Source organism: Sminthopsis crassicaudata, chromosome 4, assembly GCF_048593235.1.
Source record: "Sminthopsis crassicaudata isolate SCR6 chromosome 4, ASM4859323v1, whole genome shotgun sequence".
Taxonomy (NCBI): Eukaryota; Metazoa; Chordata; class Mammalia; order Dasyuromorphia; family Dasyuridae; genus Sminthopsis; species Sminthopsis crassicaudata.
The window spans coordinates 308967027-308994687 of record NC_133620.1 but is presented as its reverse complement, the minus strand read 5'-3'; the positions used below and the strand labels follow the sequence as shown (position 1 = coordinate 308994687).

Below are 27661 nucleotides of genomic sequence, written 5' to 3'. Positions count from 1 at the left end.
GAACCACTAGCTTGTAATCAGGACAGAGTAATCTAAGAACTTCCCAGTAGATTACCTGCTGCATGAACATGGCAAAGCCCTGATTCCTCACCTCAGCTCCTTGACCCCATGCTCCCTGCAAGAGACTCTGGGCTTGGTAGCCTCTCCCCTTGCTCATTTGAAACAGACATTTTCTGAAGTTCTTCCAAAGTATCTTCTTCTGGAAATTTGTTGTACTCCAAATATTTGTGGATTTGGTCACTCCAAAATCAGTTCAGAAACTTAATCTATTTGTTTGCTTTTGTAAAAAGTTTTTTAAAATTATTAATAAATGGAATGAGAGTACTTGAGGAGAGAAATGAAAAATGTAAAGCTATGGAAAAAGTATTGGAAGAAAATAAATAACTTGGCATAAGAACTACAAAACTTGCCAAAGCAATAAACTCCCTGACTCCAAGAAGGGACAAGAGCTGGAGGAGATTCAGAGCCAGGATTCCGGAAGAATTCATGAGACAACAAGAATTATTAAAACAAAGAAAAAAGGCTTTAAAAAGTAGAAGAAATTCTAAGATATACCAAAATCAAATTGAAGAGAAAAAAATCAAGAATCACTGGACTATCTGAATGCCATCACAGAAAAAAAAAGGGGGGGGGGAGTCTTGATATAATATTTCAAGAAATCTTAAAAGAAAATTGCCCAGATACCTTAGAACTAGAGGGCAAAGTAAAAATAGAGAAAATTCTCAAGACCCTTCCTAAAGGAAATAACAAAATGAAAACTCCCAGTCACATAGCCAAAATTAAAAGGTCAAAAGAAGTCAAAGAAAAAATTTTTAGCCAGAGAAAAGAATTCAAGTACCAAAGAGCTATTGTCAGGATTATATGTGGTTTAGTAGCCACAATGAAACAAATTAACTCTGTGTGCCTAGGAGACAGCTAGGTGATTCAGTGGATAGAGCACTAGACTCACTAAGACTTGAGTTCAAATCTTTCCTCAGACACTTATTAGCTATGTGATCATAAGGAAACTATTGAATCTCTGTTTGCCTTAATCCACTGGAGAAGAAGATGGCAAATCCCTCCAGAAACCTTTCCAATAAAATCCCATGAACAATTGTGGTCCACAACGCCTTTAAGAATTAGACCCAGGGCCGAGCCAAGATAGTGGAGAAGGCACATGCAACTTTCTAAGCTCCTCTCATACCCTCATTGCAATTGTTAAAGTCAGCCTCAAAAATAGCGCTTGACATAAAATTCACGAAGATTGGAAATACAACAACTTATCAGCCGAAGATAATCTGGAAGATCACCAGAAAATGTTTGTCCTGAGCAGCAGGAGCAGACCAGCACAAGAAGGGAAATTAGAGAGACTAGCAAATAGAGCTGGTGAGGGTGGTCTCTGTGGCTAGAAAATTTACAGGGTGGACTCTGCCATAGGTTACCTGCTCTGCTTTGGTTGCAAAGCAGTAGACCACTAGAGAAATTAAAGCCAAAGGTAGAGGGTACTCTAAAAAACACCAGAACCTAACAGGATCTGCCTATACCCACCCAAAACCAGAAGTGAGTAACTCAGCACAGACTACAACACAGGCATTCTGCAGCACGGGGCTTTTGCTGGGGCAGTCACAAATCCGCATGGCAGGGGGTCGCAGCTGGGAGCAGCCTCTAATCTGCACAGTGGGGGCCTTGGCCTGGGGTAATAGAATTTCCACAGTAAGACTGTGCTACTCAGTGCAGAGACACTTCCAGTGCCATGTGGGGCTATTCACAGAGCAACTGCTAATACCCACAGCCCCAAAGCAGGCTTTTTGTCTGGTACAGTGACACTTTCGCTGCTCAGCCTCTAGCCCCAAGGCAGTTACTAATCCTCACAGCAGGCTCTTCCAAGGGCACTTCTGCAGCTCAGCGTGTGCTACCAAAGCCTGAATCAGTTCTGAGGAGGAGCTTTTCCCAGAGCACTCCCACAGCTCTGCCACTCTTTGCAGCCCATTGGCAGGATAGCTACTGCCATATATCTATCCCTGCTCTGCAGAGAAAGCTAGTAACCTCCTTGCCCTGAAGACAGACCCTAAAGGCACTTAAAAGAAAATGAGTGAAAAAGCTAAAAGGACCATCAGTAGCTTCTATACAGAAAGAGAGCAGGTTTTCAACCCCTAAGAGACTAATAGCAGACAGTCTCCAGATAAAACTGCAAAAAATGACATAATTGGTCCCCATCACACAAAGCTCTCCTAGAAGAAACTATAAAGAATCTTAAAAGAGAGCCAGAAGAAAAATGGGGAAAGGAAAGAGAAGCTATGCAAGTCAGTGACAACTTCCTGAAATGTGAATTGGAAAAGATAAAGAACTCCCAGGAAGTGCAGAGAAACAGAATTTGTGAACTGGAAAAAGTAAAGAACTCCCAGGAAAGTAGGATTTGTGAATTAGAAAAGATAAAGAACACCCAGGAAAGTAGGATTTGTGAATTGGAAAAAGAAAATAACTCAGTTTAAAAAAATTAGTGAAATGGAAAAAAATTCCATAGAGCAAAACAACTCATTTAAAAACTCAATTGGACATATACAAAAAGAAGCAAAAAAAGCTAATGATTAAGAAAATAACTCATTAAAAATCAGAACTTAACAAATAGAAATGAATGATTCATTGAGACATCAAGAATCAGTCAAGCAAAACAAAAAAAAAATGAAAAATTAGAAAAAAAATGTTAAACATCTACTTGGAAGAATTGCAGAGCTGGAAAATAGATCTAAGAGAGATAATCTGAGGATTATTGGATTTCCTAAAAATTATGATGAAAAAAAAGAGCCTAGACACTATTTTACAGGAAATCATCAAAGAGAACTACCCAGATGTAATAGAATCAGGAGGTAAAATAGGCATTGAAAGAATTCATCGAACACCTTCTGAAAAAGACCCTAAAATAAAAAGTCCAAGGAATAGTGTAGCTAAATTTCAGAACTATCAGACTAAGGAAAAAATATTACAAGCAGATGAAAAAAAAAACAATTCAAATACCAAGGAGTCACAATAAGGATCACTCAAGCTCTACCTGCTTCTACTTTAAAAAATTGAAGGGCCTGGAATTTGATATTCCAAAAGACAAGAGAACTTGGAATGCAGCCAAGAATAAATCACCCAGCTAAGCTGAGCATTTTCTTCCAGGGAAGAAGATGGACATTTAGTGAAACAGATGAATTCTATTTGTTTCTAAGGAAAAAGTCAGAACTAAACAAAAAAATTTGATCTCCAACCATAGGACTCAAGAGAAGCAGAAAAAGGTAAAAAGAACTCTTGAGAAGGGCATTTCTGTTATGGATATATATAAAGAGTACTTGTATAATTTGATTTTACTGAGATAACATAAAAAGGGAAGTAGAAATGGAAAGGAGATAGAATCAGAAAAAGGGAAAAGGGGAGATAAAAACAGGGAAACTACATCCCAAAAAGAGGCAGAGGAAACCTATCATATCTGAGTTAATTTAGAGAGGACTGGAGGAACATTGTGTGATCTTACTCTCATCAGAGCCTCAAAGAGAAAATAATTGACATATTTGGTTTACAGAGAAACTTCTCCCACCTCATTAAAAAGTAGGAGAGGAAAAGGGAAAAGAAAAAGAGTAATAAGGGAAAGGTACAAGAAAGGGGAAGGGATTCAGAGGGTGAGAGAGATTCTAAAAAGGGAGAGCAGTGTGAGTGAGGCAAGTGGTGCCCATAAGTTTAATACTGGGAAAAAGAGTAAGAAGGGGCAAGAAAAAGAAAAGCATAATCTAGGTATAATAAGATGGCAGGAAATACAGAATTAGACATTTTAACTGTAAATGTGAATGGGATGAACTCTCCCATAAAGCACAGGCAGGATAGTAGACTGGATCAAAAGTCAGGACCCTACAATATGTTGTTTACATGAAACACATTTAAAGCAGCCAGATACATACAGAGTAAAGGTAAAAGGCTGGAGCAGAATATATTATGCTTCAGGTGAAGTCAAAAAAGCAGAGGTAGGGGGCAGCTAGGTGGCGCAGTGGATAGAGCACCAGCCCTGAATTAAGGAGGACCCGAGTTCAAATCTGGTCTCAGACACTTAATACTTCCTAGCTGTGTGACTCTGGGCAAGTCACTTAACCTCAGCCTCAGAAAAAGGAAAAAGAAAAAAAAAAAGCAGAGGTAGCCATCCTCATCTCAGATCAAGCAAAACCAAAAATTGATCTCATTAGAAAAGATAAGGAAGGAAACTATATCTTGCTAAAGAGTAGCATAGACAATGAAGCAATAGCAATACTAAACACATATGCACCAAGTAGTATAGCATCTAACTTCCTAAAGGAGAAGTTAAGAGAGTTGCAAGAAGAAATAGACAGCAAAATTATAATAGTGGGACATCTCAACCTTGCAGTCTCAGAATTAGATGAATCAAACCACAAAACAAATAAGAAAGAAATTAAAGAGATAAATAGAATATTAGAAAAATTAGATATGATAGATCTTTGGAGAAAACTGAATGGTGACAGAAAGGAATATACTTTCTTCTCAGCAATTCATGGAACTTATCAAAAATTGACCATATATTAGGACATAAAGACATCAAAATTAAATGCAGGAAGGCAGTAAATGCTGTCTTTTCAGATCATGATGCAATAAAAACTACATTCAACAAAAAGTTAGGAGTAAATAGACCAAAAAGTAATTGGAAACTAAATAATCTCATCTTAAAGAATGATTGCGTGAAACAGCAAATTATAGACAAAATGAATAATTTCACTCAAGCTAATGACAACAATGAGAAATCGTACCAAAATTTGTGGGATACAGCCAAAGTGGTAATAAGAAGAAATTATAAATCTCTGAAGGTTTACTTGAATAAAATAGAGAAAGAGAAGATCAATGAATTGGGCTTACAACTTAAAAAGCTAGAAAAAGAGCAAATTTAAAAAGCCCAATCAAATATTAAACTTGAAATTCTTTTTTTTTTTTTTTTTTTTTCCTTTGGGCTAACTCTTTTTTTTTTTTTTTTTAGAATCTTTTTTTTTTTTTATTATATATATATATATTTTATAATATTATCCCTTGTATTCATTTTTCCAATTTACCCCCCCTCCCTCTATTCCCTCCCCCCGACGACAGGCAATACCATACATTTTACATGTGTTACAATATAGTCTAGGTACAATACATGTGTGCGAATATCATTTTCTTGTTGCACAATAAACATTAGAATCCGAAGGTACATGCAACCTGGGCAGACAGATATTAGTGCTAACAATTTTCATTCCCCTCCCAGTGTTTCTTCTCTGGGTGCAGCTACCTCTGTCCATCATTGATCAACTGGAAGTGAGTTGGATCTTCTTTATGTTGAAGATTTCCACTTCCATCAGAATACATCCTCATACAGTATTGTTGTTGAAGTGTACAGTGATCTTCTGGTTCTGCTCATTTCACTCAGCATCAGTTGATGTAAGTCTCTCCAGGCCTCTCTATATTTCTCCTGCTGGTCATTTCTTACAGAGCAATAATATTCCATAACCTTCATATACCACAATTTACCCAACCATTCTCCAACTGATGGACATCCATTCATCCTCCAGTTTCTAGCTACAACAAAAAGAGCTGCCACAAACATTTTGGCACATATATGTCTCTTTCCGCTCTTTAGTATTTCTTTGGGATATAATCCCAGTAGTAGCGCTGCTGGGTCAAAGGGTATGCACAGTTTGATAACTTTTTGGGCATAATTCCAGATTGCTCTCCAGAATGGCTGGATTCTTTCACAACTCCACCAGCAATGTATTAGTGTCCCAGTTTCCCCACATCCCCTCCAACATTTGTCATTATTTGTTCCTGTCATCTTAGCCAATCTGACAGGTGTGTAGTGGTATCTCAGAGTGGTCTTAATTTGCATTTCTCTGATCAGTAGTGATTTGGAACACTCTTTCATGTGAGTGGATATAGTTTCAATTTCTTCCTCTGAGAATTGTCTGTTCATATCCTTTGACCATTTATCAATTGGAGAATGGTTCGGTTTCTTATAAATTAGGGTCAGTTCTCTATATATTTTGGAAATGAGACCTTTGTCAGAACCTTTGTTTTTAAAAATATTTTCCCAATTTGTTACTTCCCTTCTAATCTTGTTTGCATTAGTATTATTTGTACAGAAACTTTTTAGTTTGATGTAATCAAAATCTTCTATTTTGTGATCAATAATGATCTCTAGTTCTCCTCTGGTCATAAATTCCTTCCTCCTCCACAAGTCTGAGAGGTAGATTATCCTCTGTTCCTCTAATCTATTTATTATCTCCCTCTTTATGCCTAAATCATGGACCCATTTTGATCTTATCTTGGTATATGGTGTTAAGTGTGGATCCATATCTAATTTCTGCCATACTAATTTCCAGTTTTCCCAACAGTTTTTTCCGAATAATGAATTTTTATCCCTAATGTTGGAATCTTTGGGTTTGTCAAAGATTAGATTGCTATAGATGTACCCTTTTTTGTCCTTTGTATCTAATCTGTTCCACTGATCTACCGGTCTATTTCGTAGCCAATACCAAATGGTTTTGGTGACTGCTGCTATATAATATAGCTTTAGATCAGGTACACTTAGACCACCTTCCTCTGAGTTTTTTTTCATTAGTTCCCTTGCAATTCTTGACCTTTTATTCTTCCATATGAATTTTGTTGTTATTTTTTCTAGGTCATTGAAATAGTTTCTTGGGAGTCTGATTGGTATAGCACTAAATAAATAGATTAGTTTGGGGAGTATTGTCATCTTTATTATATTCGCTCGGCCTATCCAAGAGCACTGAATGTCTTTCCAATTATTTAAATCTGATTTTATTTTTGTGGCAAGTGTTTTGTAATTTTTCTCATATAATTCCTGACTTTTCTTTGGTAGATGGATTCCCAAATATTTTATACTCTCAACATTTGTTTGGAATGGAATTTCTCTTTGTATCTCTTGCTGTTGCATTTTGTTAGTGATATATAAAAATGCCGAGGATTTATGTGGATTTATTTTGTATCCTGCCACTTTGCTGAAATTTTGAATTATTTCTAGTAGCTTTTTAGCAGAGTCTTTGGGGTTCTCTAAGTATACCATCATGTCATCTGCAAAAAGTGATAGTTTGATTTCCTCATTTCCTACTCTAATTCCTTGAATCTCTTTCTCGGCTCTTATTGCCGAGGCTAGCGTTTCTAGTACTATATTGAATAGTAATGGTGATAGTGGGCAACCTTGTTTCACTCCTGATCTTACTGGGAAAGGTTGCAGTTTATTTCTATTGCATATTATGCTTACTGACGGTCTTAAATATATACTCCTGATTATTCTAAGGAATAATCCATTTATTCCTATACTCTCAAGAGTTTTTAGTAGGAATGGATGTTGGATTTTGTCAAATGCTTTTTCTGCATCTATTGAGATGATCATATGGTTCTTATTAATTTGATTATTAATATGGTCAATTATATTAATAGTTTTCCTAATATTAAACCAGCCCTGCATTCCTGGAATAAATCCTACTTGATCATAGTGGATTATCTTGGAGATGATTTTCTGAAGTCTTTTTGCTAATATCTTATTTAAGATTTTAGCATCAATATTCATTAAGGAGATTGGTCTATAATTTTCTTTCTCAGTTTTCGATCTACCAGGTTTAGGTATCAGTACCATGTCTGTGTCATAAAAGGAGTTTGGTAGGACTCCTTCATCCCCTATTTTTTCAAATAATTTATATAACATTGGGGCTAATTGTTCTTTAAATGTTTGGTAGAATTCACATGTGAATCCATCTGGCCCTGGGGATTTTTTCCTGGGGAGTTGATTAATAGCTTGTTCTATTTCTTTTTCTGAAATGGGACTATTTAAGCAATTTATCTCCTCCTCTGTTAATCTAGGGAGCCTATATTTTTGGAGAAAGTCATCCATTTCACTTAAGTTATCAAATTTATTGGCATAAAGTTGGGCAAAGTAACTCCTTATTATTTCTCTAATTTCCTCTTCATTGGTGGAAAGATCCCCCTTTTCATTTGTAAGACTATCAATTTGATTTTCCTCTTTCTTTTTTTTGATCAAATTTACCAAAGGTTTATCTATTTTATTGGCTTTTTCATAAAACCAACTCTTGGTTTTATTTATTAATTCAATAGTTTTTTTACTTTCAATTTTATTGATTTCTCCTTTTAATTTTTGTATTTCGAGTTTAATTTTTGGTTGGGGGTTTATAATTTGGTCTTTTTCTAGCCTTTTAAGTTGTAAGCCCAATTCGTTAATCTTCTCTTTCTCAATTTTCTTCAAATAAGCCTCTAAAGATATAAAATTTCCCCTTATTACTGCTTTAGCTGCATCCCAAAGATTTTGATATGATGTCTCATCATTATCATTATCTTGGGTGAAATTGTTAATTGTTTCTATAATTTGCTCTTTCACCCAGTCATTCTTTAAGATGAGATTATTCAGTTTCCAATTACTTTTTGGTCTATTTACCCCTAACTTTTTACTGAATGTAGCTTTTATTGCATTGTGATCTGAGAAGAAGGCATTTATTATTTCTGCCTTCCTACATTTAATTTTGAGATCTTTATGTCCTAATATATGGTCAATTTTTGTATAGGATCCATGAACTGCTGAGAAGAAAGTATATTCCTTCCTATTGCCATTCAGTTTTCTCCAAAGGTCTATCATACCTAGTTTTTCTAATGTTCTATTTACTTTTTTAATTTCTTTCTTGTTTGTTTTGTGGTTTGATTTGTCTAAATCTGAGAGTGCAAGGTTGAGATCTCCCACTATTATAGTTTTACTGTCTATTTCTTCTTGCAGTTCTCTTAACTTTTCCTTTAGAAAGTTAGATGCTATACCACTTGGTGCATATATGTTTAGTATTGATATGGCTTCATTATTTATGCTACCTTTCAGCAGGATATAGTTTCCTTCCTTATCTTTTTTAACGAGATCTACTTCTGCTTTTGCTTGATCTGAGATAAGGATAGCTACCCCTGCTTTTTTGGCTTTACCTGAAGCATAATAAGCTCTGTTCCAACCTTTTACCTTTACTCTGTATGTATCTCCCTGCTTTAAGTGTGTTTCCTGTAGACAACATATTGTAGGGTTCTGCTTTTTGATCCAATCTGCTATCCGTCTCCGTTTGATGGGATCGTTCATCCCATTTACATTTACAGTTAAAATTACTAATTCTGTATTTCCTGCCATCGTATTATCCCCAGATTATACTTTTTTCCCTTGACCCCCCTGATCCCCCTCCCCGATATTTAATTTACAGACCCCCCTTGTGACACGCAACCCTCCCTCTTTTTTTTTTTTTTTTTTTTAGGATCCCTCCCCCCTCCCTCCAAGTCCCTTCACTTATTCTCCTTTTCCTTTCCCCTTTTCCTCTCCCCCCTTTTAATGAGGTGAGAGAAAATTCTCTGAAAAACAAATATGTTAATTATTTACTCTTTGAGCCTCTTCTGATGAGAGTAAGATTCACACAATGATTCTCCCCCTCACTAAGTTCCCTCAGATATGGTGTATTTTCTATGTCTCTTCCTGGGATGTAGTTTCCCTCTTTTTATCACTCCTTCCCCTTTTTCTGAACCGACCTCCTTCCCTTTACCACACCCCCCTTTTTTTCTTTTATATCAGTAAAATCAAATTATCCTTGAGTATTTTTTATATACCCACAACAAAGTTACAGTTCTCAAGGGTTCTGTGTACCTTTTTCTGTTTCTCTTCAGTCTTGTGGATGTAGATCAAATTTTTTGTTTAAGTCTGGTTTTTTTCTTAGAAACATATAGAATTCCTCTGTTTCATTGAATGACCATCTTCTTCCATGGAAAAAGATGCTAAACTTAGCTGGGTAGTTCATTCTTGGTTGCAGTCCTTGATCTTTTGCCTTTCGGAATATCAGGTTCCAGGCCCTTCTATCTTTTAATGTGGAGGCAGCCAGATCTTGGGTGACCCTTATTGTGGCACCTTGGTATTTAAATTGTTTTTTTCTAGCTGCTTGCAGGATTTTCTCCTTTGTGTGGTAATTCTGCAGCTTAGCCACAATATTCCGTGGTATTCTTTTTTTAGGGTCTATTTCAGAAGGAGTTCGATGAATTCTTTCCACATCTACTTTCCCTTCTGTTTCTATTATCTCTGGACAGTTCTCTTTGATAATTTCCTGTAAAATAGAATCTAGGCTCTTTTTTTGGTCATAGTTTTCTGGAAGTCCAATAATCCGCAGATTATCTCTCCTAGATCTATTTTCCAGGTCTATAGATTTTCCCAGTAAGTATTTGACGTTGTTCTCCAGCTTCTCATTTTTTTTGTTTTGTTTGACTGATTCTTGGGTTCTCTGTGAATCATTCATTTCTATTTGTTCCATCCTGACTTTTAAGGAGTTATTTTCTTCTTTCACAGTTTTTAGTTCTTTTTGTAAATGCCCAATTTCGTTTTTAAATGAATTATTTTGCTCTATTGAGTTTTTTTCCATTTCCCTAATTTTTTTTTTTTTGAGAATTATTTTCTTTTTCCAATTCAGAAATTCTATTTTCTTGAGACTTTTTTATCTTTTCCAATTCAGAAATCCTACTTTCCTGTGTTTTTTTAACCTTTTCTAATTCACTAATTTTGTTTCCCTGCATCTCCTGTGAATTCTTTATTTTTTCCAACTCCAATTTCAGGACATTGTTATTCTCTATCATAACTTCCCTTTCTTTTCCCCATTTTTCTTCGATCTCCCTCAATTTCTTAAGAGCTTCTTCTAGGAGAGAGTTATGTGATGGGGGGCAGGAATCGTTCCCCTTTAGGTTGTTATCTGATTCTCTGCTGTCAACTTCCTCGGGGTTGGACACCCGCTCTTTCTCTGTATAGAAGGAATCTATAGTTTTTCTAGCTTTTTTGCTCATACTTAAAAAAAATCTTTTGGGGTCTGTCTCTGGGGTAGGAAATTATTTACTTCTTTACCAGCTTCCTCCCAGACCGGATGGATGCAGCGGCTCCTGAGCCTGAGCTAAGAGAGAGCTCTGGGAGAGAGTTCCCCACCCTCTCCCTGGGAGTGCCTCAGAGGTGATTAGAACTACTGTGCTTCGAGGGCGTAGAATAGTGAAGACAGCAAGAAGCCCAGCCTATGTGTCCGGGTGGGGAGTGGGTGTCTGCAGCAGGTGACATAAGAAGCCCCTGCGCTCAAACTGGAAGTGTCTGCCAGAAACCGCGGTCCCTAGTTCAAAGGTTCCGCTTCTCTGGGACTTCCTGGAGCTGAGTTCCACTCCCTCCAGCTAAGCTAGGCAGTGTGTGTTGCCTTGGGCCGTATCCACCCACTTGTCAGTCTCTTAACTATTCTCAGGTGGTAGCTGAGGCCACACCCCCTGGTGCCGAGTCAGCTGAGTCACCCCCAGGATCGGGGAAAATCTAATCTGAGTTTTAAAATATTTTGGCTTTCTCTTCTGAACTGCTAAATAATTAGCAGAGAAGAGCTAACAGCCTGTGCCAGATTCCTTTACCTCAGTGGCTTCTCTGATCCCAGAGCCCCTCCCAGCGCAATGGGCGCAGTGTGCCCCTACCCCACCGTCTGTGCTGGTCTTTCTTATTCCTCCCCTGAGAACTGACCTTTCCTGTTGAAACTCCAGATTCTCTTCAGCTGGTAAGTCGTGCTTCCAGTCCTTGTGGTATCTATCAGTCCTGAGCTAATTTTGAGACTTAATTTATCTAATTGGTTGTGAGGGAGTGAGGACGTTCACTGAGTCATGTGTTTCCTCTCCGCCATCTTGGCTCCGCCCCCCTAAACTTGAAATTCTAAAATTAAAAGGAAAAATTAATAATATTGAAAGTAAAAAATATTAGTGAATTAATAAATAAAACTAAGAGTTGGTTTTATGAAAAACCAATAAAATAGATAAAACTTTGGTAAATCAAATTAGAAAAAGGAAAGGAAAATCAAATTGTTAATCTTAAAAATGAAAAGGGAGAACTTTCCACCAATGAAGAGGAAATTAGAGCAATAATTAGGAATTATTTTACCCAACTTTATGCCAATAAATTGGATAACTTAAGTGAAATGGATGACTACCTCCAAAAATATAGGCCTCCCAGATTAACAGAGAAAGTAAATTATTTAAATAGTCCCATTTCAGAAAAAGAAATAGAAAAAGCTATTAATCAACTCCCTAAGAAAAAATCCCCAGGAGCAGATGGATTTACATGTGAATTCTGCCAAACATTTAAAGAACAATCAACTCCAATGCTATATAAACTATTTGAAAAAAATAGGGAATGAAGGAGTCCAACCAAATTCCTTTTATGACACAGACATGGTATTGATTCATAAACCAGGTGGGTTGAAAACAGAGAAAGAAAATTATAGACCAATCTCCCTTATGAATATTGATGCTAAAATCTTAAATAAGATATTAGCAAAAAGACTACAAAAAATCATCCCCAGGATAATACACCATGACCAAGTAGAATTTATGGCAGGAATGCAGGGCAGGTTCAATATTAGGAAAACTATTTGTATAATTGACCATATCAATAACCAAATTAACAAAAACCATATGATCATCTCAATAGATGCAGAAAAAGAATTTGATAAAATCCAACATCCATTCCTATTAAAGACACTTGAGAGTATAGGAATAAATGGACTTTTCCTTAAAATAATCAGTAGCATCTATTTAAAACCATCAGTAAACAGCATATGTAATGGGATACACTGGAACCATTCCCATTAAGATCAGGAGTGAAACAAGGTTGCCCACTATCACCATTACTATTCAATACTATATTAGAAATGCTAGCTTTAGCAATAAGAGTTGAGAAAGAGATTAAAGGAATTAGAGTAGGTAATAAGGAAACCAAATTATCATTCTTTGCTAATGATATGATGGTATACTTAGAGAACTCCAGAGATTCTACTAAAAAAGCTATTAGAAATAATCCATACCTTTAACAAAGTTGCAGCTGGGGACAGCGAGGTGGCGCAGTGGATAGAGCACCAGACCTGAATTCAGGAGGACCCAAGTTCAAATCTGGTCTCAGACACTTAACACTTCCTAGCTGTGTGACCCTGGGCAAGTCACTTAACCCCAGCCTCAGGAAAAAATAAAAAATTAATTAATTAATTAATTTAAAAAAAAAAAAAACAACGTTGCAGCTTACAAAATAAACCCACATAAATCATCAGCATTCTTATACATCACTAACAAAATCCAACAGAGTTACAAAGAGAAATTCCATTATTGCATTTAAAGTAACTATTGATAGTATAAAATATTTAGAATCTATCTGCCAAGGGAAAATCAAGAACTATATAAGCAAAATTACAAAACACTTTCCACACAAATAAAGTCAGATCTAACCAATTGGAAAAATATTAAATGCTCTTGGATAGGGTGAGCAAATATAATGATGACAATACTACCTAAACTAATCTATTTATTTAGTGCTATATCAATCAGACTCCCAAAAAATTATTTTGATGACCTAGAAAAAATAACAACAAAGTTCATATGGAAAAACAAAAGGCCAAGAATTTCAAGGGAACTAATGAAAAAAATCAAATGAAAGTGGCCTAACTGTACCACATCTAAAATTATATTATTAAGCAGTGGTTACCAAAACCATTTGGTATTGGCTAAGAAATAGACTACTTGATCAGTGGAATCAAAGGTTCAAAGGACAAAATAGCCAATAACTATAATAATCTAGTGTTTTGACAAACCTAAAGACCCCAACTCTTCAGACAAGAATTCACTGTTTGACCAAAAACCACTGGGAAAATTGGAAATTAGTATGACAGAAACTAGGCATTGACCCACACTTAACACTGTACACCAAGATAAGGTCAAAATGGGTTCATGATCTAGGCATAAAGAATCAAATTATAAATAAATTAGAAGAACATAGTATAGTTTAACTCTCAGACCTGTGGAAGAGGAAGGAATTTGTGACCAAAGAAGAACTAGCGATCATTATTGATCACAAAATAGAAAATTTTGATTATATCAAAACTAATGCAGACAAAATTAGAAGGGAAGCAATAAACTGGGAAAACATTTTTACAGTCAAAGGTTCTGATAAAGGCCTCATTTCTAAAATATATAGATAATTGCCTAATTTATAAGAAATCAAGCCATTTTCCAACTGATAAATAATCAAAGCATATGAACAGACAATTCTCAGATGAAGAAACTGAAACTATTTCTAGCCATATGAAAAGATGCTCCAAGTCATTATTAATCAGAGAAATGCAAATTAAGACAACTCTGACATACCAGTACACACCTGTCAAATTGGCTAGAATGACAGAGAAAGATAAAGTGCAAGGGGATGTGGGAAAACAGGGACACTGATACATTGTTGGTGGAATTGTGAATACATCCAGCTATTCTGGAGAACGATTTGGAACTATCCTCAAAAAGTTATCAAACTGTGCATACCCTTTGATCCAGCAGTGTTACTACTGGGTTTATATCCCAAAGAGATCTTAAAGAAGGGAAAGGGTATGTGCAAAAATGTTTATGGCAGCTCTCTTTGTAGTGGCCAGAAACTGGAAACTTAGTGGATGCATCAATTAGCAAATGACTGAATAAATTGTGGTATATGAATATTATGGAATATTATTGTTCTGTAAGAAATGACTAGTAGAATGATTTCAGAAAGACCTGGAGAGACTTACATGAACTGATCTGAGTGAAATGAGCAGGACCAGGAGATCATTATATACTTTAACAACAATACTATATGATTATCAATTCTGATGGACGTGGCCCTCTTCAACAATGAGATGAATTGAACTCTGGGAAATGAATGTGAACTACTTCATAGAATTCCCAATCCCTCTATTTTTGTCTGCCTGCATTTTTTATTTCCTTCACAGATTAATTGTACACTATTTCAAAGTCAGATTCTTTTTGTACAGCAAAATAAGTGAATGAACATGTATACATATAGTGTATTTAATTTATACTTTAACATATTTAACATGTATTGGTCAACCTGCCATCTGGGGGAAGGGGGGGAAGGAGAGGAAAAATTGGAACAAACAGTTTTGCAATTGTCAGTGCTGAAGAATTACCCATGCATATATCTTGTAAATAAAAATCTATAATAAAAAAAAAGAGTTAGATCCGACTGAACAACAACAATAAAACAGAAGTCAGAAACTTGAACTGTGATATTCCAGAAGACAAAAGTTATAAACTTGCAATAAAGAATAACTTATTCATCAAAACTCCATATAATGTTACAGAGCAAGGAATAAATCTTTAATGAAATAGAAGACTTCCAAGCATCCCTAGTGAAAAGACCAGAGCGAAGAAGAAACTTTGAATTTCTAACATAAAAGTTAAGAGAATATGAATGAACAATAACAAAGGACTAAACAAGGATAAAGTATTCAAATATGAAGAGATGATATAGAAGATCTCTCTGAATTTTATCATAATCAGGTTTCATAGAAGAAGATCAATTAGACAAGGCTTAAGAGGAGTTCTGTTATATCTTAAGGGGAGGAAAATGGAAAAAGAAGTGAAGAGTATTATACTGGGGAAGAAGGAAAAGTAAAGTGAGGGGAAATTATATCATAAAATAGAGGGCACACGTATATATATAAACAAGGTGAAGAGTGGCTGACATTAGATCTCACTCTTATCTGAACTGGTCAAATGAAGGAAGAATATACACAGCAAATGTACACACTTCATTTGTTAAGTGGTTACAAAGAATGGGAATGTGATTAGTTCTCACAAACTGAGGAATGCATCAATAAGTTACATATAAATATATATGCATATATACTTTTATCAGTATCAATATAATGACCCACCAATATTCCAGATAACTAACGATAAAGTATGCTGCCACCTCCTGATAGAAAGATGAAAGACTCAAAATATGTAATGAAAGAAAAAAAAATGGGGGCAATGTCAATGTGAAAATCTGTTCTGATATATGTATATAAGTTTGTAAGTTTTTCTTGTGTTCTAATTGGAGGTATGGAAGGTGTAGCTGGTGGAAGGTGGAAGTAGAATTTAGCTGATTAAATATATATGTATATATTTTTAAATAAGTAAATTATTTTTACTCTATCCTTACATATTGAAAAATGAATTGACGATAGAAAAGAAACATAAATTTAAAAAACTTAACTCATGTTTTCCCTAAGTTCAATTTTAAGAGATAAATAAATATATTATAATTTCACTGACTAGAGGGTTTTTTGTAATAGTCTATCAATAAGTCAACATTGTATAGTTTAGACAGCACTGGACTGAAATTAAAGATGTGGGTTCTGGTCCTAATTTTACTACTAACAAGTTACATAACTTTGGAAAACTTACTTCAGATTTCTGAAATAAAGTTGTGTGCTCTGTAAAAAATAGAAAATTGATTTTTACGGTCTCTTCCAGCCAAGAATGAGCTGATAAATGAGTAATAACTGAGTACAAGGGGGGAAAATGTACTCATACACACTTTTGAATTTAATCTGCATTATTAAGATTTTTTCCATTACTTTCTTAAGACTAGACAGTTAACAAAACAATAAATCAAGGTCTGGTTTATATGATTTACTGATTTCTGAAGTATAAATTCTTACAGTGAAAATTTAACAGTTGGCTTTCTCAAACTAGTATGATATGGTTTCTAGTACCAGAGGAAAAGTTAAATTTGAGCTAACCCCCCAAACCTCAGACACACAAGTTAACCTCACATCCTTAGAATTGACATCCAGTTCTCTTTGTCTGGTTATGGAATTTTTTATTTAAAGATGTAGTGTGTCCCACTGAATTGTGCAGAGGACCAAAAATTGCAGAACATGAGCTCACAATGAATGAGGAAAAAGATAACGTACAGATCAGATTTTTCTAATTTCTAAAACATTATTTTCAGTCAGTGTACTATATGACCACAGCCATTGTATTTAACATTGTCTTTTCTCCTTTTCAATCTTTGAAATTATAGGTTGGAGGACTTGCCTCTGAAAATGAAAGGTGGGCAGAAGCTATCAAGAACTTCAGACAACAAAAGAGTACCTTATGTGGAGACATTTTACTGATTACAGCTTTCATTTCTTACCTGGGATACTTTACCAAAAGATACCGTCAAAACCTTATAGATAGTAATTGGAGACCTTACCTGCAACAGTTAAAAGTAAGGAACAGAATAAATAATGATGATCATAGCTCATTCTTTGAAATTAGGAAGAGATAAATGTTGATATTCTCATTTTCATGCTAGGAAAGCTGACGGTTCAAAAGGTTAAGTGACCTTCCCAATGTCACAAGATTATTATTGAATCGACTTCTTTCCAGGATTTCTGACTAGTGGTAATAACAACAATTATAGGAAATACTCTTGCTTATTTTAACCCCCATTTAAATAGGATTTAGAAATTATGAATAAGGGAGAGTAGTAATCACTGGTAAATGTGATTCCAATTCCTTCTCCTTCAAAGTATGGACAAATTACAGATAAGCCCTTTCTATAAAATCTTGACAGTCCTTGAGCTACAAGAATTCTCTTCTGAGTTCTAAAACTGATGTATATAACCTCTTATAAAATAGAGGTTCTACAACTGAGAATTTTATATTTTGTACTGTTTTTCTCTTTAAATTCTCTAAGTATTTATTCCAGGTTGTTTGTTATACTGCAGTGATATGTTGTGTTCGTTCCCCTGAATTGAATAACTACTTTATCTCCTGAATGTGGTTGTCATTTGGTCCCTAACCACTCCCATCAAGTGTTCAATAAATGTAGACAGTTTTGATTCCTTAGCTTGAAAAAAGGAAATACATATTGCAAAGTCCTCAAGTGAATGGAATCTAAAGATACAGTATATCCTGACTTCACTATAATATTACTAAATCAATAGCAACTGTTAACTATTTGTGATCATTAAGGAATAAAACCTTCTCACCTCTTGATAAATAAGAAATGTTCTCTAAGTATAAAATAAGATATACATTCTCAGATACAAGCAAGGTATAATTTTGTTTTGCTTGAGCATAGCCACTGTTACAAGGCAGGATAACTAGTGACATAGTTGATGATGTGCTAGTCGTGAAAGACATGAATTCAAATCCAGTCTCTGACATTTCCTAGTTAAGTCTGTTTTCCTCAGTTTTCCTAACTATAAAATGAGGATAATAAAAGCATCTAATTTTCAGAGTTATTTTAAGGACCAAGTGAGACGTTTATTAAAACTGTGTAGCACAGTTTCTGGTACATGGAAGGCACTATATACGTGATTATTTCCTTCCCTTCCTTTTATTCTTTATGGTTTTTGTTTTGTTTTGTTCTTGTTGGATGGGGTGTGGAATGAGAGGAAGATAGAGATGCAAAAAGAAAAGGGAAAAAATGTTGATGCAACAATTATTTTTAGATTTTTCATTCACCTTTATTTCTAAGTGTATCTTCTTTTATCTTTTTTTAATTATTGGACTAGACACAGCATGGAAAAGATTCCCCTCCCCTTTCTTTTTTTATTTCTAATAATAGCTTTTAATTTTCAAAATACATGCAAAAATAATTTTCTATATTCATCATTGCAAAACTCTATGTTCCAAGTTTTCTCCCTTCTTTTCCCTCATTCCTTCCCCTAGACATCAAGCAATCCAATAAATGATAAACATACAATTCCTCTCTCTCTCTCTCTCTCTCTTTCTCTCTCTACATATATATATATATGTATATATACATATATATATATTTCCACATTCATCATGCTGCACAAGAAAAATCAGAATAAAAAAGAAAAATGAGATAACAAAGGGGAAAAAAGCAAGCAAACAAAAAATGATGCAAATAACTATGTTGTGATCCACATTCAAAGCCCACAGTCTTCTTTCTGGAGGGAAATAGCTCTCTCCATCACAAGTCCATTGGAATTGACCTGAATCACCTCATTGTTGAAGAGAACCAAGTCCATCATAATTGACCATAACATAATTTTGTTGCCACTGTGTACAATGTTCTCTTCATTCTAGTCACTTCATTTATCAACAATTCATGTAAGTCTCTCTAGGGTTTTTTGAAATCATCCTGCTGATCATTTCTTATGGAACAATAATATTCCATAATATGTTTATATTAAAACTTATTCAGCCATTCTCCAACTGATGGACATCAACTCATCTTTGCCACTACAAAAAGTGGGGCTACAAACATTTTTGCATGTGGATCCTTTTCCCTTTTTATGAGTTCTTTGAGATACAGACACAGTAGAGATACTACTGGATCAAAGGATATGCACAGTTTGATAGTCTTTTGGACATAGTTCCAACTTGCTCTCCAAAATGGTTGAATCAGTTTACAACTCCATCAACTATGTATGAGTGTACCAATTTTCCCACATCCCCTCCAACATTCATCATTATCTAAAAAAAAAGATGATGTTTAATGAAATAGAGGACTTCTAAGCATTTTTGACGAAGAGGCCAGAGCTAAATTTCTGACATTCAAACATAGGACTCAAGTGAAGCATGTAAAGATAAACATGAGTGAGAAATCATATAGGACTATATCATGTTAAACTGTTTTCATTCTTGCATGGGAATATGATACATATAACCCCTCCAACTTAATTATCAATAGGGGTAAAAGTTGACTTTTGGGGAAAAAAATAGACTAGATAAGCCATTAAGTAATTAGATTTTTAAGAGAAAGAAAAAAAAAAAAAAAAAACAAATTATCGGTATCAAAAACCAAGAAGGTGAATTCACAATCAAAGAAGAAAAAAAATAAATCCAATTATTAAGAGCTATTTTACTTCCAACTATTTACCAAAAACCCTAATAATTAAAATGAAATAATTAAAATATTTAAAATGAATATTTATAAAAATATAAATTGTCTTTCATTGGAAATAGAATATTCAAATAACCTTATCTTAGACATTAAGATTGAATAAGCAATAAATGAACTCTCAGAGAAGACGCTTAAGAACCAGATGGATTTATAAGTGAATTCAACCAAACATTTAAATAATAATTAATAATAATAATAATAATAACATACGTTTTGAAAAAAAATTAATAAAGAAGGGGTCCTATCAAATTTTTCTATGACTCAAATATTTTGCCATTTCCTTCTCCAGTTCATTTTCCATATAAGGAATTGAGAAAAACAGGTTTATATGACTTTGCCCATTTATAGCTAGTAATTGTCTGAGACCAGAATGAACTCAGGAAAATGAGTCTTGCTGACTCTAGGCCTAATATTCTATATATTGTACCATTTGACTGCCCCTTACACAATGTATACTTACCTACAAATATTTAGGAAGGGAAAGAGAGAGAGATAGAAAGAAAGGAAGGAGAAAAAACGGGGAGGCTCAAAGTAATAGAGCTTGATATTCCTAGAAGGAGACATAAAACAAAAGCATTTTTTGGCATGTTTACTGGCTCACTGACTGTGTAGAGGGGATTAAGTATGTATTCTTCAGTCATATCTGATTCTGTGATCCCATTTGTGGTTTTCTTGGCAAAGGTACTAGAATGTTTGCCATTTTCTTCTCCAACTTATTTTACAGATAAGGAAACAGTGATTTTACCCAGTATCACACAACTACTAAGTGTCTAAGATCAGATTTGAATTCTTCATGATTGGCAAGTTAGGGAAAGGCCAAATTATAAAAAGCATGAAGTATCCAACAGAGGAGTTTATAATTGTTCCTATAGTTAATAGGAAGTCACTGGAATTCTTAATCAGGAGAATGATATGATCAGACCTGAAATATATAAAAATTGCCATGGCAGCTGAGAGAAGCTTTGATTGAAATAGGAAGGACTTGAGACAGGAAATTCAGTTAGAATGCTATTGTAATAGTCCATGCAACAGGTGTTAAGGGTCTCAAAGAGAGTTGCAACTATGTGAGTAAAGAAAAGACCTGTTTAAGAAATATTGGGAATGGTGGAGTTGTGAACAGATCCAACCATTCTGGAGAGCAATTTAGAACTATGCTTAAAAAGTTGTCAAATTGTGCATACCCTTTGATCCAGCAGTGTTACTATGGGGTTTATATCCCAAAGAGATATTAAAGAAAGGAAAGGGACTGTATGTGCAAAAATGTTTGTGGCAGCCCTTTTTGTAGTGGCTAGAAACTGGAAATTGAATGGATGCCCATCAATTGGAGAATGGCTGGGTAAATTGTGGTATATGAATGTTATGGAATATTATTATTCTGTAAGAAATGACCAGCAGGATGAATACAGAGAGGCTTGGAGTTACATGAATTGATGCTAAGTGAAATGAGCAGAACCAGGAGATCATTATTATACATTCAACAACAATACTATATGAGAATCAAGTCTGATGGAAGTAGTTATCTTCAACAAGGAGAGGATCCAAATCAGTAATGAACAGAACTAGCTACCTAGTAAGAGAACATGGGGAAATTAGTATGGACCACAACATAAGCATTTACATTCTTTTGCTTGCAATTTTATTTTTCTTCCCAGATTATTTTTACCTTCTTTCTAAATCCAATTTTTCTTGTGTAGAAAGACAACTGTGTATACCTTGCAAGATAATATGTATACATATATTATATTTAACATATACTTTAACATATTTAACATATATGGGACTACCTGCCATCTAGGGGAGGGGCTGGAGGGAAGGAAGGGACAAGTTGGAACAGAAATTTTTTTCAAGGGTCCATGTTGAAAAATTACCTTTGTATATGCTTTGTCAATAAAAAAATATATAATAAAAAAATTGGGAATGTTGAAATGGCAAGATCTTTCAATAGGTTTTATATATAAAGTGAATGTGAGGGGTCAAGGATGATATAAAAGTTCCATATCTGTGTGGTATCCTTTGTCTACACTAGCTGTTTCCACTTTTAACTTTTTACAATAAGGCTTTCCACTTCACTAAAACTGTTCTTTTCAAAGTTAACAATGATCTCTTAATTTCTAATCTTTCCTCTGTCTTAATCTTTCTCAACCCAATCACTGCATTTGACACTGTTGGCCATCCTTATCTCCTGTAAACTAAACTCTCTTCTCTCTAGGTTTTTATGACAACTTTTTTCATGGTTTTTCTTCTGTTTTTTCAGTCTCATTTACTGATCTATCATTTACATCAAACCCCTTAGTGTACATATTCCTCAAAATTCTGCTTGACTCTCTTTTCTTTTAGTTTTATGCTCTCTGTGTCTCTGTCTCTGTCTATCTCTGTCTGTCTACCTCTATCTCTGTCTGTCTGACTGACTCTGTGTGTGTATGTATGTGTGCATGTAGCCTCATCAGGTCCCTCAGACTCAACTATATCTCCCAGATTATTTCCAATCTGTGAGGTCCAAAACTTCAATGTGCAACAAAAAGCACCAAGACAGAGCAATAAGTCAATAGCCTATTTCTAAGTGCTTTATCAGTATCATCTTATTTGACCCTCACAAAAACCTACTATATGCCAAATACTGTGTTAAATTCTAGTGACATAAAAAAAGGGGAAAAGATAGTCCCTGCCCCAAAGGAATTTATAGTTTAATATGGGAGAAAATTTGCAAACAATTGTTCATGAGGTAAATTATATACAGAATAAATAGGAAATAATTAACAAAGGGTAATTAAGAGGGTTTAAGGACCTGTAGAAGGTGGGATTTTACTTGGGGCTTCAAGGAAGTCAAGAAGATCAATAGTCAAAGCAGAAGAGGGAGAGAACATTCCAAGTATCAAATATAGCCAGAAAGAATGCCTATAGCCAAGAAATGGAGCTTCTTATTAAGGGAACAGCCAGGAGGTCAATGTCACTGGACTGAAGAGTTGGGGAGTCAGGTGTAAGAAGATGGGAAAGGTAGGTACTAGGTTATGAAGAGCTTTAAATATCAAACAAGGTATTTTGTATTTGATCCTATAGGTAATAGGGAGCCACTGGAGTGGAGAAGGATAATGATGTGATTGGACCTGAGTTTCAGGAAAATCACTTTAGTGACTGAAAAGAGAATGGACTGATAAAGTCTTAAGAGGAAAGTGAGAAGAGAAAAATCAGAGGGGTATATTATAAATAGTCTCTTGAAGAAGTTTAGCAGCAAAGGTCAGAAGAAAAACAGAAATGGAAGAATCAAGTAAGGGTTTTTTGAGGATGAGGGATACATAGGCATGTTTACAGGCAACAGGGAATGAGCCCATGGAGAGGGAGAAATTGAAAGTAAGTGAAAGAGTGAGGATGACAGAAGGGACAATCTGTCAAAGGAAATAGAATGAACATGACAACAAAGAGAGATTAGTCTTGGTAAGGAAAAAAGCCACTTCATCATATAAGCCAGTAGTAAATGAGGAGAAAGTCTCAGAAGGTACCTGAGAGAGATAGGAAATGAAGAAGAGAGGAAAAGAGGGAGCTCATGACAAGTGCCTCAATTCTATAAAATATGAGTCCATCTAAGAGAGTTGAGAAGTCCATATAAGAGAATTTAAAAGGAAGAGCCATGAAAGTTTTGAGGAAGGATGAAAAGTTTTGAAAGAACTATGGAGAATAAGATAGTGAATTGTTAAGGAAGTATAGCAGTATTGTGTATCAGCAGTGAGGATCCAGCTGAAGTTAGATAGCATAGTTTTGTAATGGATCTAATCAGATCAGTTGTACAGTTTTCTCTTCACCTTCATTCAGTAGCAAATGTAGAAGTGAAGGCATGCAATGGTGGGACACTATTATTATCCCCATTTTACAGTTGAGGAAACTGAAGGAAACAGAATTTAAAGGACTTGCCCAAAATCACATAGCTAAGTAACTGAAGCTGAATTGGAACTTAGTTCTACCCTGACTTCAGGCACAGTGCTTGTCCACTGCAAAACCTATCTATCAATGCAGGGGTGATGCCTGGAAATACAAGTAGAAGCAAAAAGAAAGATAATTGCTATTGTCAAGAAGCTTACATTATAATGAGGGAAGAAAACACATTTTTAAAAAATTAAAGTGGGAGGAAAATATTCACAATGGGGCATGGTGAAAAAAGAAATTTAGAGAGTCATCAGCACAATCTGAAAAAGAATGAAGGAGTAAACATGGCTCATTTGGGCCCTTCCTTAAAATGGAATATTCTAGGGTGAGAAGACTGCTTGATCACAATCATGAAAGCATTTTCTAAGTTGCAATCTGTTGGGAAATGTTGGAGAAAGAAATTCAGAAAGTCAGAAATGAAATCCAGATAGAAATGTGCCTAATACATATTAAGTGTGTGATGAACACTTATAGATTGGTTGGATATTTAGATGTTGGATTTATGTGTATAGATGGAGCTAGCATAGAGGGAGAAGAAATGAAACCCAAGACAGAGCCTTGATCCTATACATATAGTTATATACTATGAGGAAACTGATAAATATCAGATAGATAAATAAGAGAAAAACTAGGAAATTTTAGTCTATCAAAAAACCTAGAGAACAGAGAATATCTAAGATCAGCCGTGCCAAATGCTGCAAAAGGATAATGAGGATTAAGAAAAGGCCATCAGATTTGGCAATTATGGTTAAATCACTGATAACTTTGGAAGGGGCCATTTTGGTTGAATGATGAGGTCAGAAAAAAATTAGAGAGGATTTAGAAGAGAGTAGGAGAAGAGGAAATAGAAGCATTGAGTATGGACAGTTTTCTCAAGGAGTTTAACTATGAAAAAGAGGAGAGATAAAGGATAATAGTGAGATGGTAAGAACAGAGATTTCTTTGAGGGAGTTAAGAACAAATGTGCTTATAGACAGCAGGGAAGGAAAACATTAAAATAGAGAGTCATAGATAAGAACATGATAGTGGGGTAATACACAGAAGTCAAGAAAGGATGGTGTCAAAGTTACTTATAAAGAAGTTGGCTTAGCAGAACCATGAACACACCTTATATACAATAACAGCAAGAATGTGCGATGATCAACTGTGGAAGATTTGGTTCTTCTCAGTGGTTCAGTGATCCACAGCAAACCCAACAGACTTTGGACAAAAAAAAAATGCCATCTGCATTCAAAAAAAGAACTATAAAGATTAAATGTAAATCAACATATGTTATGTTCACTTCTTTTTTCTAATTTTTTTTTCTCTCTCTCATGGTTTTGCTCTTTTGCTGATTTTTCTTGCTCAACATGATTAATCTAAAGCAATATGTATTTTTTGAAATTGGTTTAGAAAAGAAGGCTACCACTTAATGTGAAATTAGAATGAAGGAAGAAATGGTGGCAAAAGATGTCTGGAGTGATGTGAGATGAGAAGGGAGGACAGATGCTCTTGATGAATAGTTCCAATTTTTTAAATGAAATATCCTGTGAAGTTTTTGGCTGGTGGGCATGGGGAAAGGAGAGCCATAGAAAGCTTGAGAAAATAAGGTAGGGAGAGAAGAATAGAATAAAAGCCCTGTTGAGACTATGTAACACAAATATATAATGGATTAATCGGTCTGGTTAGAGATTTCCTCTAGCTTTCTTTGGCATCATGTGAATATGATCAAAGTAAGTTTACGGTGGGACAGAGAAATGGAAGGAATATGTCACATTGAGGACATGTTGTAAGGCATAAAAGGTGGAATGACAAAATAAAATAATCAGAAAAGGGAATTTTTAATTTCATATAGAAGGAAATGGAATATTTGGGGGTAATGGCAAGATTAAGGATATTGATGAATATGAATATTGTTTGAAGTGAAGTGGAGGAATAGTTAGGTAAAGAATTGGAATCAGAACTAGGTCTTGAAAGAGACAGGATATGAATAGCTAAAGAGAAGATGAAAAAACGTGTCATCGTCAATGATAGCATGTCAATAATATTCCTTTGTTTAACCATAAACAAGTTTTTAATGATGGTTTCTCTTATTTGGGTACAAATTCCTGAATCCCTGAGAACTCCAAAGAACAAAGTGCTTCGGAAATACAGCCTATGTTTCTGCTATAATTTTTGTACCAAATGGGGGGAAAGGCAAATATGGCTATGTATCCCATAAGCAATCTTTAAGAAAGCTCTTTTTTGCCTTTTTTAAAATATCTCCATCTCTGCATTAAAAGATGAATTTCTTCCAACATTGCATATTGGTAATGTAATTAATGTCTAATTGATAACTGTAACTAATGTCTGATAAAGTTCTTTGAAATACCATGAGATTAAGTGACTTGCCCATGGTCACATAAACTAGTTGTATCAGAAATTAGATCTTCCCAACTTCAAAGCATTATACTATGGTACATTATACATTATACAAATATGTTAGGATTACAAGGTGAGAACTCAGGTTGTCTGGACAGTTCTCTGATGTTAGGTGAGAACTCAGGTTGTCTGGACAGTTCTCTGGCTCAGAATTCACAGCTTTGGTTCAGGCCTTTGAAGGGAGTTTACATCTTTGATCTTCTGAGGTAGAGTTTACATGTTTAAAAGAAGTTTGCACCTTTAAGAAGCCTGAGTTAAAGAAGCCTTTAAGCCCCTGAGTTCTCACATGCCCGTTTAAAAGGAGCAAGTTCATTGGTTGCAGTATTTTCTCACAAGCCCGGTTGAGTTCTCACTACAATCTTTGTGAGGATAAAAGAAGACAACATTGGGCCCAGAGAAGAATCTACTCTAGGTCAGAGTTGGGACGGTTCTCTCCAGGAAGAAGATTTTGACTAGGAGATTGAGTTTAGAAGGTGGTCAGGAAGGAAAGTCTGGCTGGAGGCTCCAGAAGCTTCCTAAGAAACCTGATCACAGAGGAAAAGATTTTACAGAAAAGAGATCTCCTCCCAGAGAAGGATTATAATTGAAGAGATGACAGGAACTTAACACATATGTTACCTGCATTCTAATGAAATTAAATCTCCATGAGAAAGTCTATCTACATGTCAATGTGACTCACTATTCTCCCTGTTTTTTGTTTTTTGTTTTTCTCTATCAGATACCTATTCCAGTCAACTCCACTCTGGATCCCCTAAAGATGCTAACTGATGATATAGACATAGCCACCTGGCAAAATGAGGGTCTGCCTGCTGACCGAATGTCCATAGAGAATGCTACAATCTTTATGAACTGTGAACGATGGCCACTTATAGTTGACCCTCAACTACAAGGAGTCAAATGGATCAAGAAGAAATATGGTAAAGACCTTCAAGTCACCCAGATTGGCCAGAAAGGGTAAGTTCTTAGCAAAAGAATTCCCATTTTTTCAAAATCACTTGTAGTGATTATAAAATGATGACTCCCAAATCTGTATTTGCTATTGAAATGTCTTTTCTAAGTTCCAAAATCTATTTTCCAGTTACCTACTAGACATTTCCATTTCCATCTGGAAATCATAGTGTTTAGAGATTTGTCCCCATTACTCACCCTCCAAGCCAATTCCTAATGCTAAAATACTTATTTTTGTCAACAATGTTTCCATTTTCTGATGGTTGAAACCCTGGTGTTTATTTAATTCTTCCTTCTCTGCCATACATACTCAGTCACCAAGTTTTGGCTATGTAATCTCCACAATATTTTTCTTTTTTTATTATAGGTTTTTATTGACAGAACATATGAATGGGTAATTTTTCAACATTGACCCTTGAAAAAACTTCTATTCCAATTTTCCCCTCCTTCCCTCCACCCCTCTCCTAGATGGCAGGTAATCCCACACATTAAATATGTTAATGTGTTAAATACAATACATGTATACATATTTATGCAGTTATCTTGTTGCACAAGAAAAATCAGATTTAGAAAGAAGGTAAAACAAAAATGAAAGCAAACAGTAACAGAAAGAGTGTAAATGCTATGTTGTGGTTC

At 35.1% G+C, this 27661-nt stretch overlaps 1 protein-coding gene across 1 annotated transcript in view; it reads left to right on the top strand.

Annotated features, from left to right (window-relative positions):
* DNAH9 (dynein axonemal heavy chain 9) overlaps nucleotides 1-27661 on the top strand; it is a 572299-nt gene that overhangs the window by 412108 nt on the left and 132530 nt on the right. The window contains exons 51-52 of the mRNA XM_074264740.1: nucleotides 16916-17104; nucleotides 26796-27031. Of these exons, the coding sequence (XP_074120841.1) occupies nucleotides 16916-17104; nucleotides 26796-27031 (425 nt within the window). The remainder of the gene's footprint in view (nucleotides 1-16915; nucleotides 17105-26795; nucleotides 27032-27661) is intronic.